This window comes from Callithrix jacchus, chromosome 14 (assembly GCF_049354715.1).
Source record: "Callithrix jacchus isolate 240 chromosome 14, calJac240_pri, whole genome shotgun sequence".
NCBI lineage: Eukaryota > Metazoa > Chordata > Mammalia > Primates > Cebidae > Callithrix > Callithrix jacchus.
This window is the reverse complement of record NC_133515.1, coordinates 72,583,552-72,598,838: the sequence shown is the minus strand read 5'-3', so window position 1 is coordinate 72,598,838 and position 15,287 is coordinate 72,583,552. Positions and strand designations below refer to the sequence as shown.

Below are 15,287 nucleotides of genomic sequence, written 5' to 3'. Positions count from 1 at the left end.
GTTTTCTTCAAAGAATAAGTGAGGAAAAACCTTAAGTAATAAGATCATTTGTAACAATGTACTAATGGAAAATGCTACCTCAATAAACTAATGCCAGTGACCGAATTATTCATCAATGTAGATTCATAGATAATCAAACGGTTGACTACAGGAATGCTGAAAAAATACCAAGATCTTCAGCTCTTTTAAAAATTCCTTCTAGAGGCCAGGTGCAGGGGCTAACACCTATAATTTCAGCACTTGGGGAGGCTGAGGCGGGCGGATCACCTGAGGTCAGGAGTTCGAGACCAGAATGACCAACATGAAGAAACCCTGTCTCTACTAAAAATACAAAATTAGCCAGGCATGGTGGCACATACCTGTAATCCCAGCTGTTTGGGAGGCAGAGTCAGGAGAATCGCTTGAACCTGGGAGGTGGGAGGTGGAGGTTGCAATGAGCAGAGATTGTGCCATTGCACTCTAACCTGGGCAACAAGAGCGAAATTCCATCTCAAGAAGAATGAAAACAAAGACAAAAATTCCTTCTAGAACTCAGTCTTTTCCATCGTTATTACGGAATCTAGACTTTGCTCTACAAAGGATGCTAAAACATATTACCTGTAGTCCACTTTTAGTAGAAAAAGATAAACTATAAGAAAATTGTAGAAAATTTTAATACAATTTTAAATAAACTTCCATGTTGTATCCAGTAATGGTTCAGATTCAGCCCATTTTCTTACATAGTTATTGTGCTGTTGCTGTGTAGTGATCAATATTATGCACATTAGTGATTCAACAATCCAAGGCTAGCTGCATTTGTTAGTTTATGATCTGGGGTTCCTGTATTTTGCTTTTAAATAACCCAGAAGGAAAATGGCTCTTAGGTTGTACTGGGCCCACATAAAACTAATGGCCTCTGTATTCTTGTTGAAGAACAGAAAGAAAAAAGAAACTTGTTTTTTGTTTTTGATTTTTGTTTTGAGAGAGTTGGACATATTGGAACTCAGTTTTTTAACTTCAGAGTTAATCCGGTACTCTTGAAGTAGAATTGTGTTTCTTAGTACCTGCTTTAAAAAAAACTCAACACGAAGTAGATATCAAGGGCCAGTCTGAAAGTCAAAAGTTATCAGAAGTGCATCAGATTAAGAAATGTCACTTGACGTCAAAATGATACTATAACATTTTAAACTATTATAATGTGATAAATTGTATATACTATGTACATTTATTTAAAATGTTCTTGAACAGACTTTCTTGTTGATTATGTACCTTAACACATTACAGAATGTCCTTTGATTAAGAAATAGACATTTAGGCCGGGCGCGGTGGCTCACACCTATAATCCCAGCACTTTGGGAGGCCAAGGCAGGTGGATCACAAGATCAAGAGATCGAGACCATCCTGATCAACAAGGGATGACCTGTCTCTACTAAAAACACAAAAAAATTAGCTGGACATGGTGGTGCGCGCCTGTAGTCCCAGCTACTTGGGAGGCTGAGGCAGGAGAATTGCTTGAACCCAGGAGGCGGAGGTTGTGGTGAGCCAAGATTGTGCCATTGCACTCCAGTCTGGGTAACAACAGCGAAACTCCATCTCAAAAAAAAGAAAAGAAATAGCCATTTAGGGTTAGGCGCAGTGGCTTACACCTATAATCCCAGCACTTTGGGAAGCCAAGACAAGCAGATCAGCTGAGGTCAGGAGTTTGAGACCAGTCTGGCCAAAATGGTGAAACCTCATCTCTCCTAAAAATGCAAAAGTTAGCTGGGTGTGGTGGTGGGTGCCTATAATTCCAGCTTCTGGGGAAGCTGAAGTGGGAGAATCGCTTTGGAGGTTGCAGTGAGCCGAAATCTCACTACTGCACTCCAGCCTGATGACAGAGCCAGACTTCATTTCAAAAAAAAAGGAAAAGAAAGAAACGTTAACTAATTTTCTACTTTGTCATTACTGGAATTCAAGTCTTGATTCCACCAGCTTTGTAATATTGTCGACAGTGTTTTCAGTATAAGTACACTTATGCAGTGTGGTTGGGAATAGCAGGTGTTTTATTGACCAAGAGCTAAAGTACAGAATCAAAAGAATTTGTACATAAATATATTTTAACATAAAATATATTCACCTATTTTCATCAACTTTTAAATGAAAGACCAACCCTTCTACCCTCTATATATGTATCCCTGATCAAATTCCTTGTTGACTGTCTTTCATAAAATATACCCATAAATAACTTTTTAAAATTTTGAGTTTGATTTCTTAGAAATTAAATGAGTAAGAAATTAAAACTCTGGCAGAAGAATATGTTAGAACCCATCTCTCTCTCTTTGCTTTTTTTTTTTTTTTTTTTTTTTAAGAGACCGGATCAAGTGATCTTCCTGCCTCCTCCCAAAGTGCTGGGATTACAGGTGTGAGTATGCTTTACCAACCACCACACCCGGCCTCTGTGGTTTGTTTTGTTTTGTTGTTGTTTTACAGAAGGAATCTCACTCTGTCGCCCAGGCTGGAGTGCAGTGGCCTAATCTCGGCTCAATGCAACCTTCACCTCCCAGGTTCAAGCAATTCTCCTGCCTCAGCCTCCTGAGTAGTTGGGATTACAGGCATGTGCCACCACACCCAGCTAGTTTTTGTATTTTTAGTAAAGACAGAGTTTCACCATGTTTCCCAAACTGGTCTTGAGCTCATAACCTCAGGTAATCCACCTGCATTGGCCTCCCAAAGTGCTGGGAGTACAAGTGTGAGTTACCATGCCCAGTTGCTCTGCGATTTTTAAAAATTGTGTCACACTAAGCAATTTTGTTTAGTAACTTATTTTTTTTACAGTCTTTTCAGAGCATTAAACTTCGTTGTCATAGAAATTGCAATTCTCTTTGTATTTAATTAACCTACATAATTAAAATAACTGGCATAAACAGATTTGGGGAAAAAAACTCTTGGTAAGTTTAAAACTCAGTTGACAGGAGTAGAAGTATACAGGAAAAAACAGGAATTGGAGAGTAACCTATTAAACATGAATATTTAGTGTTCCTTTGGCATCAGTCAGTATGCTTTACACAGGTAATCCTCTGAATTGGGTAAGTTGAGGTCAGTTAAGAGACCTTCATTTGTCCCCCAAAATCTGCTGAGATGGCAAAATTTATTAGAGATCATTTCTTTCTAAAGGGGCAGTCTTCATGGGATGTATTGCCTTAGAATTTTCATAAATTCTTCACTGAAGATGTTACTAGCTTCTCGAATTTTCAAAGAAATATTTCCCTTACTGAATAAAAACATTGCAAATTCTATCAGCTGTATGGCTTAGGGTTTTGAATTATATAATAATCACTTTTCTGTCATTTGATTTTTTTTTGTTTAAATGTGTATTGTTCCATGTTATACTTTATTTTACAGTGGTACAGAAAAAAAGAAAGAAAAACCACAAGGACAGAGAGAAAAAAAAGAGGAATCTCATTCTAATGATCAAAGTCCACAAATTCGAGCATCACCTTCTCCCCAGCCCTCTTCACAACCTCTCCAAATACACAGACAAACTGCAGAAAGCAAGAATGCTACTCCCACCAAAAGGTTTTAACTGTCCCCAAGTACAGAGCTAGGCAATGGTTGTAATGATACCTAAATTCTGTGACTTGGGGAAAAGTTAGCTATCCAAGTATTCCTAGAGAAAAGGCTGGTGGCTTTATTTTTCCCTTCTACATTGCTTATAATTTATGCTTTATAGCACATTGGGGAATAAAGAATTGAGGTCACAACTTCTCAGTTAAAACTGGAAAAGAAAACTAAGTTATAAACGATCTGATGAAGGCAGGAATAACCTAGTATAAATCCAAAAAATATTTTCCTGATCAAATTTGTGAATACTTTTTAAATTTGTATATCACTGCATAAATTTATAGCCATGGTTAGAAAATGGCTATATGTAATCGTCCTCACTGTATTTTGGCATCATTACAACCTTCAACCTGCAATGGCCCATCTCAAGTGGCTCCTGATTGTGGCTGCATCTCAGTTTCAGTTTTGGGTCTTGGGAGGATAAGTTCTTGCTTGAGTAGAGAAATGAATCCATTTCACCTGGTCTTTTCTATGCTAAAGGCTTGCTTGAGGGCTTTTCTCTGTGTCCATAATAATTAATATTTTAAAGCTATGAGAAGGGAAAAAGGGAGAAACATTCTAACAATGTGTTTGAGCCTAAATTGAGAATCTAAACCTGCATGCTGGGAGTTCAGTGCCACAGCTGCCTCCTAATCAAATACTGAGACCAACCTAATTAAATTTGCCTGTTTAGAAATACGTATTCAAGCCTTATGATTAGGTATAGAAATATTTTATCATTATACTTCTGCTTGGAAATCTTAGGAAACTATTAAACCATTTCCAGAACTGGCTAGAATTTTAATAAAATAAATGACAACCATTCCTAAAAGATGTATATTTTTATTTGATCAATTTAATATTTTGCCTCAAATCGCTAGTGGAAATTGGGGAAACCAAATCCCTTCACTTGATTGATGCATGTTTACCACTTACAAAATTCGTTGTGTGTCTCCTGCAGATTCTTACCCTATCTAAATGGTTTGTAATTTTTCTGCCTGGTTTCCTATGGAGTTTTTCTTGGATATAGCTTATTAATGTTGCATAACTTTGGATTGTGTGTGGTTTAAGGTGGCTTTTTATAATTGGTCTCTTTAAGGTTCTGATTTCACTTGGTATCTTCTTTGTCCCAGCATCTTTTTTTCAGCTTCTTGAGGTCTCCTGGAAATGTGCTTGCCCTTCTAAATTGCTCTGTGGATATACTGTTGCAAGAAGTATTGGAGACTGGATGAGTTTGAGGATAGTTAGCAATGCAATGAAAAAATAATTTGTAAAGAAACAAATTTCACTTACAAGTGTAGGGAATTCGGATTGCTAATAACCATATTCTTATGTAAAGTCTTGTTTGTTTCTGATCATTGGTAAAATTGTCCCTAAAGATATAAACAAGAGTTTATACCTTGTTATATTTAGAAATTGTCATTTGTAACATATGTAATGTAATTACTTGAGGACATAATTACACGAAAAGTGAAAATGGCAGCCTTATAAAATTCAATGGTCATGAAAAAGTACAGGATTTTTGTAACTACAAATTATAAGAAATATTACTCAGATGTAAGGAAATAGGTTTTTTTCTGTTAACGAAGTTTTTTTTTTTAATTAGATAATATTTGATCTGATGAATCTTCTGAGTGATACAGAAAATTATAATATAGATTTGGTAGTTGCCTTGTTTAACTCCTTGACTCATCCAGGCAAACTTTCGACTAATCCTCTCTTTTCTGGATTAGCTTTAAGGAAATGTTAATTGCTGCTTTTGTGTTCTGTTTAAACTGTCAATTATGTGTCTTTGCCACTCAGAATTTTTCTCTAAGAAATTAATGTTCTCTCTAGCATAAAACGACCATCACCAGCTGAAAAGTCACATAATTCATGGGAAAATTCAGATGATAGCCGTAATAAATTGTCGAAAATACCTTCAACACCCAAATTAATACCAAAAGTTACCAAAAATGCAGACAAGTAAGTATTGCTATTTCTTCATTATATCTGAAAAGCAATAATTATTTGGCTATTATGTTTGCATGTACAGTTAGGTATGTCTGGTTTGAACATTTTTTTTTTGAGTTGGAGTCTCACTCTGTCACCAGGCTGGAGTGCATTGGCGCAATCTTGGCTCATTGCAACCTCCACCTCCCAGGTTTAAGCAATTCCCCTTCCTCAGCCTCCCTAGTAGCTGGGACTACAGGCACACGCCACCATGCCCAGCTAATTTTTGTATTTTTAGTAGAGACAGGATTTCACCATGTTGGCCAGAATGGTCTGGATCTCTTGACCTCATGACCCGCCCACCTTGACCTCCCAAGGCATGAGCCACCACACCCGTCCTTGGTTTAAATCTTTTTAAAAACTATGTATTATAATTTATACTTCCCTTACTTGGTGTATGTTTTCTTTCAAGTCTTCTACAAAAAGTTGTACCTATTAATGCTCCCCATCCCAAAAAATATATCTTTTCTTTTTTGAGACAGGGTCTCACTCAGTCACCCAGACTGGTGTGCCATGGTACCATCATGATCACGGCTTGCTGTAGCCTTCACCTTCCCGGTCTCAGGTGATTGTCCTACCTCAGCTTCCTGGGCAGCTGGGACTATAAGCTCATGCCACCATGCCCAGCTAATATTTTTGTAGAGACAGGGTTTCGCCATGTTGCCCAGGCTGGTCTTGAACTCCTGGACTCAAGCAATTCACCTGCTTCAGCCTCCCAAAGTGCTAGGATTACAGGCATGAGCCACTATGCCCAGCCAAATAATAAATCATTATAATCATATAAGATTTGATTATTTTTTGTAAGTTATTTTTATGCTTTCACTGTTTAGATGCTCTTGTGGGATATTCATTGTTTTATAAAATAGCATATGTTAGTAGTTGATCAGTGAGAAACTTTTAAAAAAATACTAATTTCTTACTTTCACTTGTAGAGATTTATCTAGGTTATAGCCTAAGCATTGAAGCTTTTAGTTTCTTGAGGTGATTCTAATGGTCAACCATATAAAATTATAAAATAAATGTGTTCCTTAAATTCCTTTTCTAGGCATAAAGATGTCATCATCAACCAAGGTAAATTTAAAACACCTTTAAAATATTTTATTTTGCCTTTTTGAGTTTATTTTTTGCTAATTGAAAAGAATATTGACTTATTTTCATTCAGTGCACTTTAGCAGCGCATAGCACTTTAGCAGCGCATAGTAAGCAAAGAGAAGTGCGTTACTATAGTCATTTAGGAAAATACCCAATTTTTATTGTAAGATAATGTCATTTTTGTCTCAACCAGCAAAAATGTCAACTCGTGAAAAAAACAGCCAAGGTAAGAATAAGCTATGCAGTTGGTTGCCTTCTAAGTTAATTTCTTCTTGGATCTCTTATTTGGCTTTTCATTATTTATGCTACCTGACATTCCTCCTGACAAAGGAAATATGGTGATTTGAGCTAGGTGAATCCAGCTACATTTTACTTTTTATTTTGTTTTTTTTGTTTTTGAGACAGAGTCTCACTCTGCTGCCCCGGATGGAGTGCAATGGCGCAATGTTATCTTACTGCATCCTCCGCCCCCTGAGTCAAAAGATTCTCGTGCCTCCCAAGTAGCATGTACATGCAGGCATGTACCACTACACCTGGCTAATTTTTGTATTTTTAGTAGAGATGGGGTTTCACCATGTTGGCCAGGCTGGTCTCAAACTCCTGGCCTCAAGCAATTCTCCCACCTCAGCCTCCCAGAGTGCTGGGATTACAGGCGTGAGCCACAACACTTGGCCCGGCTACATTTTTTAAAATCCATCTTTCTTCTGAGAGCTCTCAGAATTCAAGGTGAACAGTAAAAATACAGTATTACAAAGAGAGATAAAATACTAGAGGTCACAAGAAAACTAGAGGAGTTTTCTTTCTTAAAAAAAAAGTTATACTTAGAAAAGCCATTTAAAAGATTGATAAATTTTAACTCAGTTTCCTGTCTTGTCAACTTCATTGCAAATAATCACTCATTTCTTGATGCTAAGGCTGAAAATATAATGAGTCTAGCAAATCCATTTCCTTTTAAGTTTTTCTTTTATATTAATTATAACTTCTGGCTACTTGCTGTTGTTGGCTTTTTCTGACAAAAAAAAAAGAAATTGGACTTTTTGCAAGTGTGTATTTAATTTAATTGCAGTGTAGGTAAGTTTTATACCTCAGTTTTACGTTCTCTTTAGATTGCCTGCAAATTTAATTGAAGCATGCTGTTCTTAATGAAAGCATGACCTTTCTGTGCATGGTTTTCACAGCTCATTTCTATGTGTCATAGTTAGTCTTATGTTCTGGTCTATTATAGTAACAACTACAACATGGTTAAATTTTTTTTTAGATATTTAACTTGATTTCTGTGGATTTTTACTTTTTTGGTTCCAAAAGAAAAGAAATAAATATTTGTAATCGGCCGGGTGCGGTGGCTCACGCCTATAATCCCAGCACTTTGGGAGGCCGAGGCGGGTGGATCACGAGGTCAAGAGATCAAGACCATCCTGGTCAGTGAGGTGAAACCCCGTCTCTACTAAAAATACAAAAATTAGCTGGGCATGGTGGCGTGCGCCTGTAGTCCCAGCTACTTGGGAGGCTGAGGCAGGAGAACTGCTTGAACCCAGAAGGCGGAGGTTGCAGTGAGCCGAGATTCTGCCATTGCACTCCAGTCTGGGTAACAACAGCGAAACTCTGTCTCAAAAAAAAAAAAAAGAAATATTTGTAATCATCTTTGAGTCTTGTTTTTACATAGACATTCTAAATGAAGTTGAATTTTGCTGGCATTCTTCTTTAGTAGGTTTTACTTTCTCCCTTCTTCAATAATACAACATAGATTAAGCAATACTGAGGTACTTTAAAGGAAAAATGAAATTTTCCTTATGAAGATAATTTTTTTTTTTTTGAGATGGAGTTTTGCTTTTGATGCCCAGGCTGGAGTGCAGTGGTGCCATCTCGGTTTACATTAACCTCCACCTCCAGTTTCAAGCAATTATCCCGCCTCAGCCTCCTGAGTAGCTGGGATTACAGGTATGTGCCACCATGCCTGGCTAATTTTGTATTTTTAGTAGAGATGGGATTTCTCCATGTTGGTCAGGCTGGTCTCGAACTCCCGACCTCGGGTGATCTGACCGCCTCAGCCTCCCAAAGTGCTGGGATTATAGGCATGAGCCACTGCACCCAGCCTGGAGATAGTTCTTAATACATTATATATGAAAACTTTTAAGGGAGAGGATCTTGCTCTGTTGCCCAGGCAAGAGTGCAGTGGCACTACCTTGGCTCACTGCAGCCTTGACCTCCTGGGCTCAAGCAGTCCTCCCACCTCAACCTCCCAAGTAGCTGGGACTATGGACGTGTGCCACATATCTGGCTGATTTTTTTATTTATTGTAGAGATGGGTTCAAGCAGTCAATCTCAAACTCCTGGGCTCAAGCAGTCCTCCTGCCTCAGTCTCCCTAAGTGTTGGGATTACAGGCATGAGCCACCAAGTCTGGTATGAAAACCTTTTTTTTTTTTAAATAGAGACAGTGGTATATAATAGGAAGAGCCATGAATGGGGACTAGCTGTGTTTAATGGTTGGTCCTGGCTCTTATGCGTAACAGGCTTATGACCTAGGCTAAATGACAATGTTTCTGAGTGGTTTTCTACTCTAAATATAGTCATTATAAAGCTTACCAAAGGTTGAAATAATATATGTGAAAATACTTTCAAAATAGAAAACACTATAACTGTAAAAAGGTGCTGTTAGATATTTTGTTAAAGAGATCAAATTTTTTACAATCCTTATAGGGTAAATGAGAAAGAGTTGCCTTCCCTTTTGTTATATGTTCTTTGAAAGAAAAAAAGAACTTAAGATTGTTATGTAAGAGTGGTGTGTGTTGGTGACACAATTTTCAAAGCCATTTAGGTAAATAAGTAGGTAAATGTATTTTAAAAGGGGAGGGTAGCTTCAGAAACATCCCTAAACAGGATTTTAGCCAGTGTCTAGAGAGAAGGATGAATGAAAAGCTGGAAAAAGGATATTTTAAAAAACAAGTTATATTCTGTTACAAGAATTTTACCTCAATTATCTCAGATGTTAGAATTTAATAACCTCAAGTGTGGCTTGTGTTGAGCCTTATTTTTAGAATTTGAGTATATTTCTTTGCCACTTTAATCAGCTAAATTCCATCTGGAGAATAGACTGTGATATTAGAGTGTATTTACAAGGAGAACACTTTCCTTCAGTCTGTTACGTAGTTCAAGCCCAACTGAGATTGAAGCAGAACGTATGGAAAGAAGTAGATGGGTTCTAAATGGTTCAGGAAATGAGGGTATGAGAGGTATGGAACAGAAGAAATCTATGAAGACTAGCTTGAGCAGCTAGGTAAGTGGTATCTACTGAAACAGGGAGTATTTGAGGAGAAGGAGATATGTGGAAAAGGAGTTTGGTTTTGGACAATTGAATTTGAGTTGTCTGTAAGCCTTAACCTATGTGTAGAGATGTATAGCAAACAATGTAATGTAGATATTTAAACACATGGATTTTTGGAGTCCAGAGACTGGTTTCACCGCTGACTTGGATATAGTGACCTTAAGCAGGTTACTTCACCTCCCTAAGTCTTTCTTTGTTTTCTCATCAGTAACTGAGAAATAAGCTCTTAAAGGGATACTATAAAGATTAAAGATAGTAATAAAGTGTCCCCAGTACCTGGCATATAATACCAAAAAAGTTTTAGTTATTAATATATGAATTTGGCAGTAAAATCTTGCCCTCAGAATTGTATAATAAGATGAAAAGATAATTGTTAAATAGATGATATTAATTATTAAGTTGTAAAGCTATTTTAAAAGTCTGGCATGCATTTTGCACAGCATATTCACAACACATTTTCTTGTATTTTAGCTATCAATGCTAATATTTGTCAGTTTTGAACATTTTTTAAAATAACGACATTAATTTAGCCCTTTATTGGCAATGATAGCCCTGACTTGTTCCAAGCCATCTGCTTTGATTTGAGGAGAAGCCTATTTACATACGGTACATTTGGATGAGTGGTAGCAGAGAATACTTTACCTGAAAGGCCTATGTCCTTCAGACAGAGCAGAGTAGGAGAAAAGCTAAAAAACTGCATATTCCAGTCACTACTTAGGCAGAAAGCTGGAAACTGGTTATGTTGAAAGCAGTAGAAAGTGGAATGGGATGTACACAGGGCAATCTGAAGTCAAGTGAGAGAGGAAGAGCAGGTTATGCCCTAAAAAGAGGCTCTTACTGACCTATATGTTTGTACCCTGAAACCTAAATTCCTTTTCATTACTCTCTTCCCAGATACAGCAGAGATAAAGTTCTGCTCCAGATACAGCAGAGATAAAGTCCTAGCATATCTTACTTAAAATTTGAGTAAGATTCCCTGTAGGACTATCTATTGTTAGATATAGCAGTTAGGTTCTAATATAGTAGTATTCACTTTGGTGAGTTACTGATTTTAAAAAGTTTTTCGAGCTAAGTTGGGGGACTTTAAGCACCATTTATAAAATTGCATATTGTGGAAAATAGACAACCATTAGACAAATTTTGTAATAAACAAAAGGAGGCTGCCGTTAATTTAATCCTTAAAATAGTTATCAAATATAGGTGGCCTTCCATATCTGTGGATTTCACATTCCTGGATTCAACCCACCTGCTTTTGAAATATTCAAGGAAAACAAAGTTGCATCTGTAGTGAAGGTGTATAAATTTTTTTCTTGTCATGATTCCCTTAACAATATAGTGTAACAACTAATAAGTAATCTAAAGATGATTTAAAGTATAGAAGATATTCATAGGTTACATGCAAATACTACAACTTTTATATCAAGGACTTGAGTCTCCACAGATTTTGCTATCTGCAGGAGATCCCAGAACCAGTGTCCCCTAATGTATAGTTGGAAACCAAGGAACCGCCTATATGTTACATTCTAAATTTACAATATATTTATTCAGAGACAGGGTCTCACTCTGCCACCTGGAGTGTGGAGTTCAGTGCCACCAGACTGGAGTTCAGTGGCACGATCATAGCTCACTGCAGCCTTGAACTCCGGGCTCAAGTGATCCTCCTGCCTCAGCCTTCCTAGTAGCTGAGACTAGGCACACATCACAACACCCAGCTAATTTTTGTATAACTTTATAGAGGTGGGGTCTCACTGTGTTTCCCGGGCTGTTCTCAAACTTTTGGCCTCAAGCATTCCTCCCACCTCTGCCTCCCAAAGTATTAGGATTACAGGTGTGAGCACTGCACCTGTCCTACATTTTTTAGATATGGAAAATAACATGGCCTTATTATTTTTGGAGCAGAATCTGAATGTCCTCAAAATGATTTTTCAGACTCGAATAATGTTAAATTATTTTTCTCTTATAGAACCTCAAACTAGGGCTGTTTAGAGTTAACACATAATTACCTGATCATGATGAGAAACTGACTCAGATCTCTACTGGAAAGAAATCTGCTTATTTTGAAGAAAAAGGAAGGCATCAATCACTAAATCTCATTCTTACTTCCTCTTATTGTGCTGCCTCCCTGCTCTAAGATTAGATTTATTATTATTTAACTACCACTTCAGTACAGTAATATCCTAACTGTACAGGTATATTAAGATGGAAGGACAATTATATATCTTAGAAAATTGAGAAGTAGTTGTTTATTAGCTAGCTGTCTAAAAATGGCTTCAGATTAAAAATACTTTAGCTCTTTCCCTGCCGCCGCCGAGTCGTGCGGAGGCGGAGGCTTGGGTGCCTTCAAGATTCCGCTTCACCCGTAACCCACCGCCATGGCCGAGGAAGGCATTGCTGCTGGAGGTGTAATGGACGTTAATACTGCTTTACAAGAGGTGCTGAAGACCGCCCTCATCCACGATGGCCTAGCACGTGGAATTCGCGAAGCTGCCAAAGCCTTAGACAAGCGCCAAGCCCATCTTTGTGTGCTTGCATCCAACTGTGATGAGCCTATGTATGTCAAGTTGGTGGAGGCCCTTTGTGCTGAACACCAGATCAACCTAATTAAGGTTGATGACAACAAGAAACTAGGGGAATGGGTAGGCCTCTGTAAAATTGACAGAGAGGGGAAGCCCCGTAAAGTGGTTGGTTGCAGTTGTGTAGTAGTTAAGGACTATGGCAAGGAGTCTCAGGCCAAGGATGTCATCGAAGAGTACTTCAAATGCAAGAAATGAAGAAATAAATTATTTGGCTCGCAAAAAAAAAAAAAAAAAAAAAAAAAATACTTTAAAAGTCATTTTAAATTATATACTGTCTAAAATCCCTCAGTAATTTTTTGTGGCCAAATGGTTTATCAGACAGTTTTAAAATAAATAATACAAACTCATTTATAAAATTGAGGAAAGGAAAAAAACCTGAATAATCTTGTCATTCTAACAGATTACAGTTTTGATGTCTTTCTTTATTGTTCTTTATCAGATAGACATTTTATACATTCATTCATTTATTTAACAAATATTTACCAAAAGCTTGTTTTATCAGTCTCTATTCTAGCACTCAGAGTTACAGCAGTTACAGTTTTGGGCTGTGCAGAACTTATATTCATGCTCCATAGACAAAACATAAAAACTTCTTATGTCAGGAGGATGATACATTTGAGGAAAGAATAAGGAGAGTAGAGAATTGCTATTTTATATAAAGTGGTTAAGGAAGATATTTCTGATATGGTGACCTAAAGGAAGTGAATGAAATATGAAATATGTAGATAACTGTAAAAAGGATTTCATGAACAGAGAAAGCTAGAAGTACATAAGCCTCGAGGCAAGAACTTTCTTGCTCTATTAAGAAATAGCAAGGAGGTCATTCATCATAGAGTACATACAATTTTGTATTTGTTATCTATTACATTTATAAAATACAGATTAATTCCAAGCAAGAGAAGCTTCGCAAGATACCTCGTGTAGAAAAGGAAAGCCAAGTGGTATAGCAGAAAGGGCAAATGAGTAATAAACATGAGACCCAGTTAGGGGTGAAATGAGCTATATCACAGAAAATTAAAGAATCACAGTTCTGTACTAAAGTTCTAAGTTAGATAACTCATAACTTGGGGAGAAGCTGAAAATTATATTTGCTAAAGGAAATGATTTTAGAAAACAAAACATTATTATCTGATAAAATGTCCCCTATGACCCTGAGGCCTTGGGCCTCAGTTTCCTTACATATAGTTAGGCTTAGATTAGATATCACTTAGGTCATTTTGTAGAGTATGGATAAGCAGAAAGGACAGGAAACTAAAGCATTTCCAATGGATGTACATACTTAATTCTAAAACTTATTTATTTTCTTTTTTATTTTTGAGATAGGATCTCACTGTGTTGCCCAGGCTGGAGTGCTGTGGAGTGATTACAACTCACTGTAGCCTCGACCTCCCAGTTTCAATCGATCCTCCCACCTCAGCCCCCAGAGTAGTTGGGACTGCAGGAATGTGCCACTGTGCCTAGCAGTTTTGTATTTTTTGTGGAGACAAGGTTTTACCATGTTGCCCAGGCTATTCTTGAACTCCTGGGCTCAAGTGATCTGCCCACTTCAGCCTCCCAAAGTGCTGGGATTACAGGCATGAGCCACTGTTCCTGGCTAGTTCTAAAATTTACATACTGCCCCTTTTAATAACCTGTATAAACATAACTTGGATCCCCACATCTGGGCTTTGTCCAAGTACTATCTATCTATCTATCTATCTATCTATCTATCTATCTATCTATCTAATCTATCTAATCATCTATCTAATCTATATCTCTTTTTTTTAAGAAGGGAGAGAAGGTGCTGCTAAGGACAGCAGGCCTGCTAGGCTGCTGATCTTGCCATCTGTATTTTAAAAGGAGACCAAACAAGACCTTTTCTCTGTTGGAGATTTTTTTTAAAGCCTTGTAAAGCAAAGCTCTAATTTCCTCATGTTTTGGTTAGTAGCAGTCTTCTAGATTATAATATGTTTGAAGGCTGTCCAATTTTTTTAAATAGAAACTATCCCAACTTCTAAGAACATGTTCTTGACATCCCCTTTATTTTCAGCTAAGAAAAAAAGCCCCAATTGCCTTCTCTGGACATTGAGTATATGAGTTCATTAGAGAATGTCCTAAACTTATACATATTTATTGTGGTTAAAGTCTTTTCATTCAAATTATTTGTATTTTTGCCATACACATAACTTTTTAAGAATCCAAACTAGAAAATGTAATTAACCAGAAATTTTTCAGTCTTCAAGCATACTTCAAGATAATAACTGAGTGACCTGTCCTGTCCAGGCTGGGCATAGTGGCTCACGTTTGTAATCCCAGCAGTTTAGGAAGCCAAGGTGGGCAGATCACCAGAGGTAAGGAGTTCAAGACCAGCCTGGCCAACATGGCAAAACCCTGTCCCTACAAAAATACAAAAATTAGCCAGGCATAGTGGCACCTACCTGTTGTCCTCAGCTACCTGGGAAGCTGAGGCAGGAGAATCAGCTGGGAGGCAGAGGTTGCAGTGAGCCGAGATTGTGCCACTACTCTAGCCTGGGCAGTAGACCGAGACTCCATCTCAAAAAATCTGTCCTGTCCAGAAATGGCAGTTATATTCTCTGTTGTATTTCTAACTCCATTAATTGTTATTGTTTTCCAGAAGCACTTTGAAAAGAATTCTAAAAGTTGTGACTAGGTATAGCCAGAAAGAGTTGCAGTTGATCAGTGACATATACCAAGATTGCAGGGAAAAGGCATGGTAAATCACGTGCCACATCCTGGAACTATACTC

At 37.5% G+C, this 15,287-nt stretch overlaps 2 protein-coding genes across 9 annotated transcripts in view; both read left to right on the top strand.

Moving 5' to 3' along the window:
* Positions 1-15,287, top strand: part of EML4 (EMAP like 4) — a 161,632-nt gene that overhangs the window by 84,412 nt on the left and 61,933 nt on the right. For 3 of the 8 annotated variants that reach the window (XM_008980780.6, XM_035272698.3, XM_078349440.1), the window contains 4 exons: positions 3,361-3,534; positions 5,395-5,523; positions 6,596-6,621; positions 6,836-6,868. In XM_008980780.6, the coding sequence (XP_008979028.1) occupies positions 3,361-3,534; positions 5,395-5,523; positions 6,596-6,621; positions 6,836-6,868 (362 nt within the window). The remainder of the gene's footprint in view (positions 1-3,360; positions 3,535-5,394; positions 5,524-6,595; positions 6,622-6,835; positions 6,869-15,287) is intronic. The other 5 variants (XM_002757820.7, XM_078349441.1, XM_078349442.1 and 2 more) reach the window with 3 other exon arrangements.
* LOC100410631 (small ribosomal subunit protein eS12) lies at positions 12,255-12,897 on the top strand. The gene has a single exon (XM_002757824.7). It carries the CDS (start codon positions 12,338-12,340, stop codon positions 12,734-12,736), a length of 399 nt encoding a protein of 132 aa, XP_002757870.1. The 5' UTR covers positions 12,255-12,337; the 3' UTR covers positions 12,737-12,897.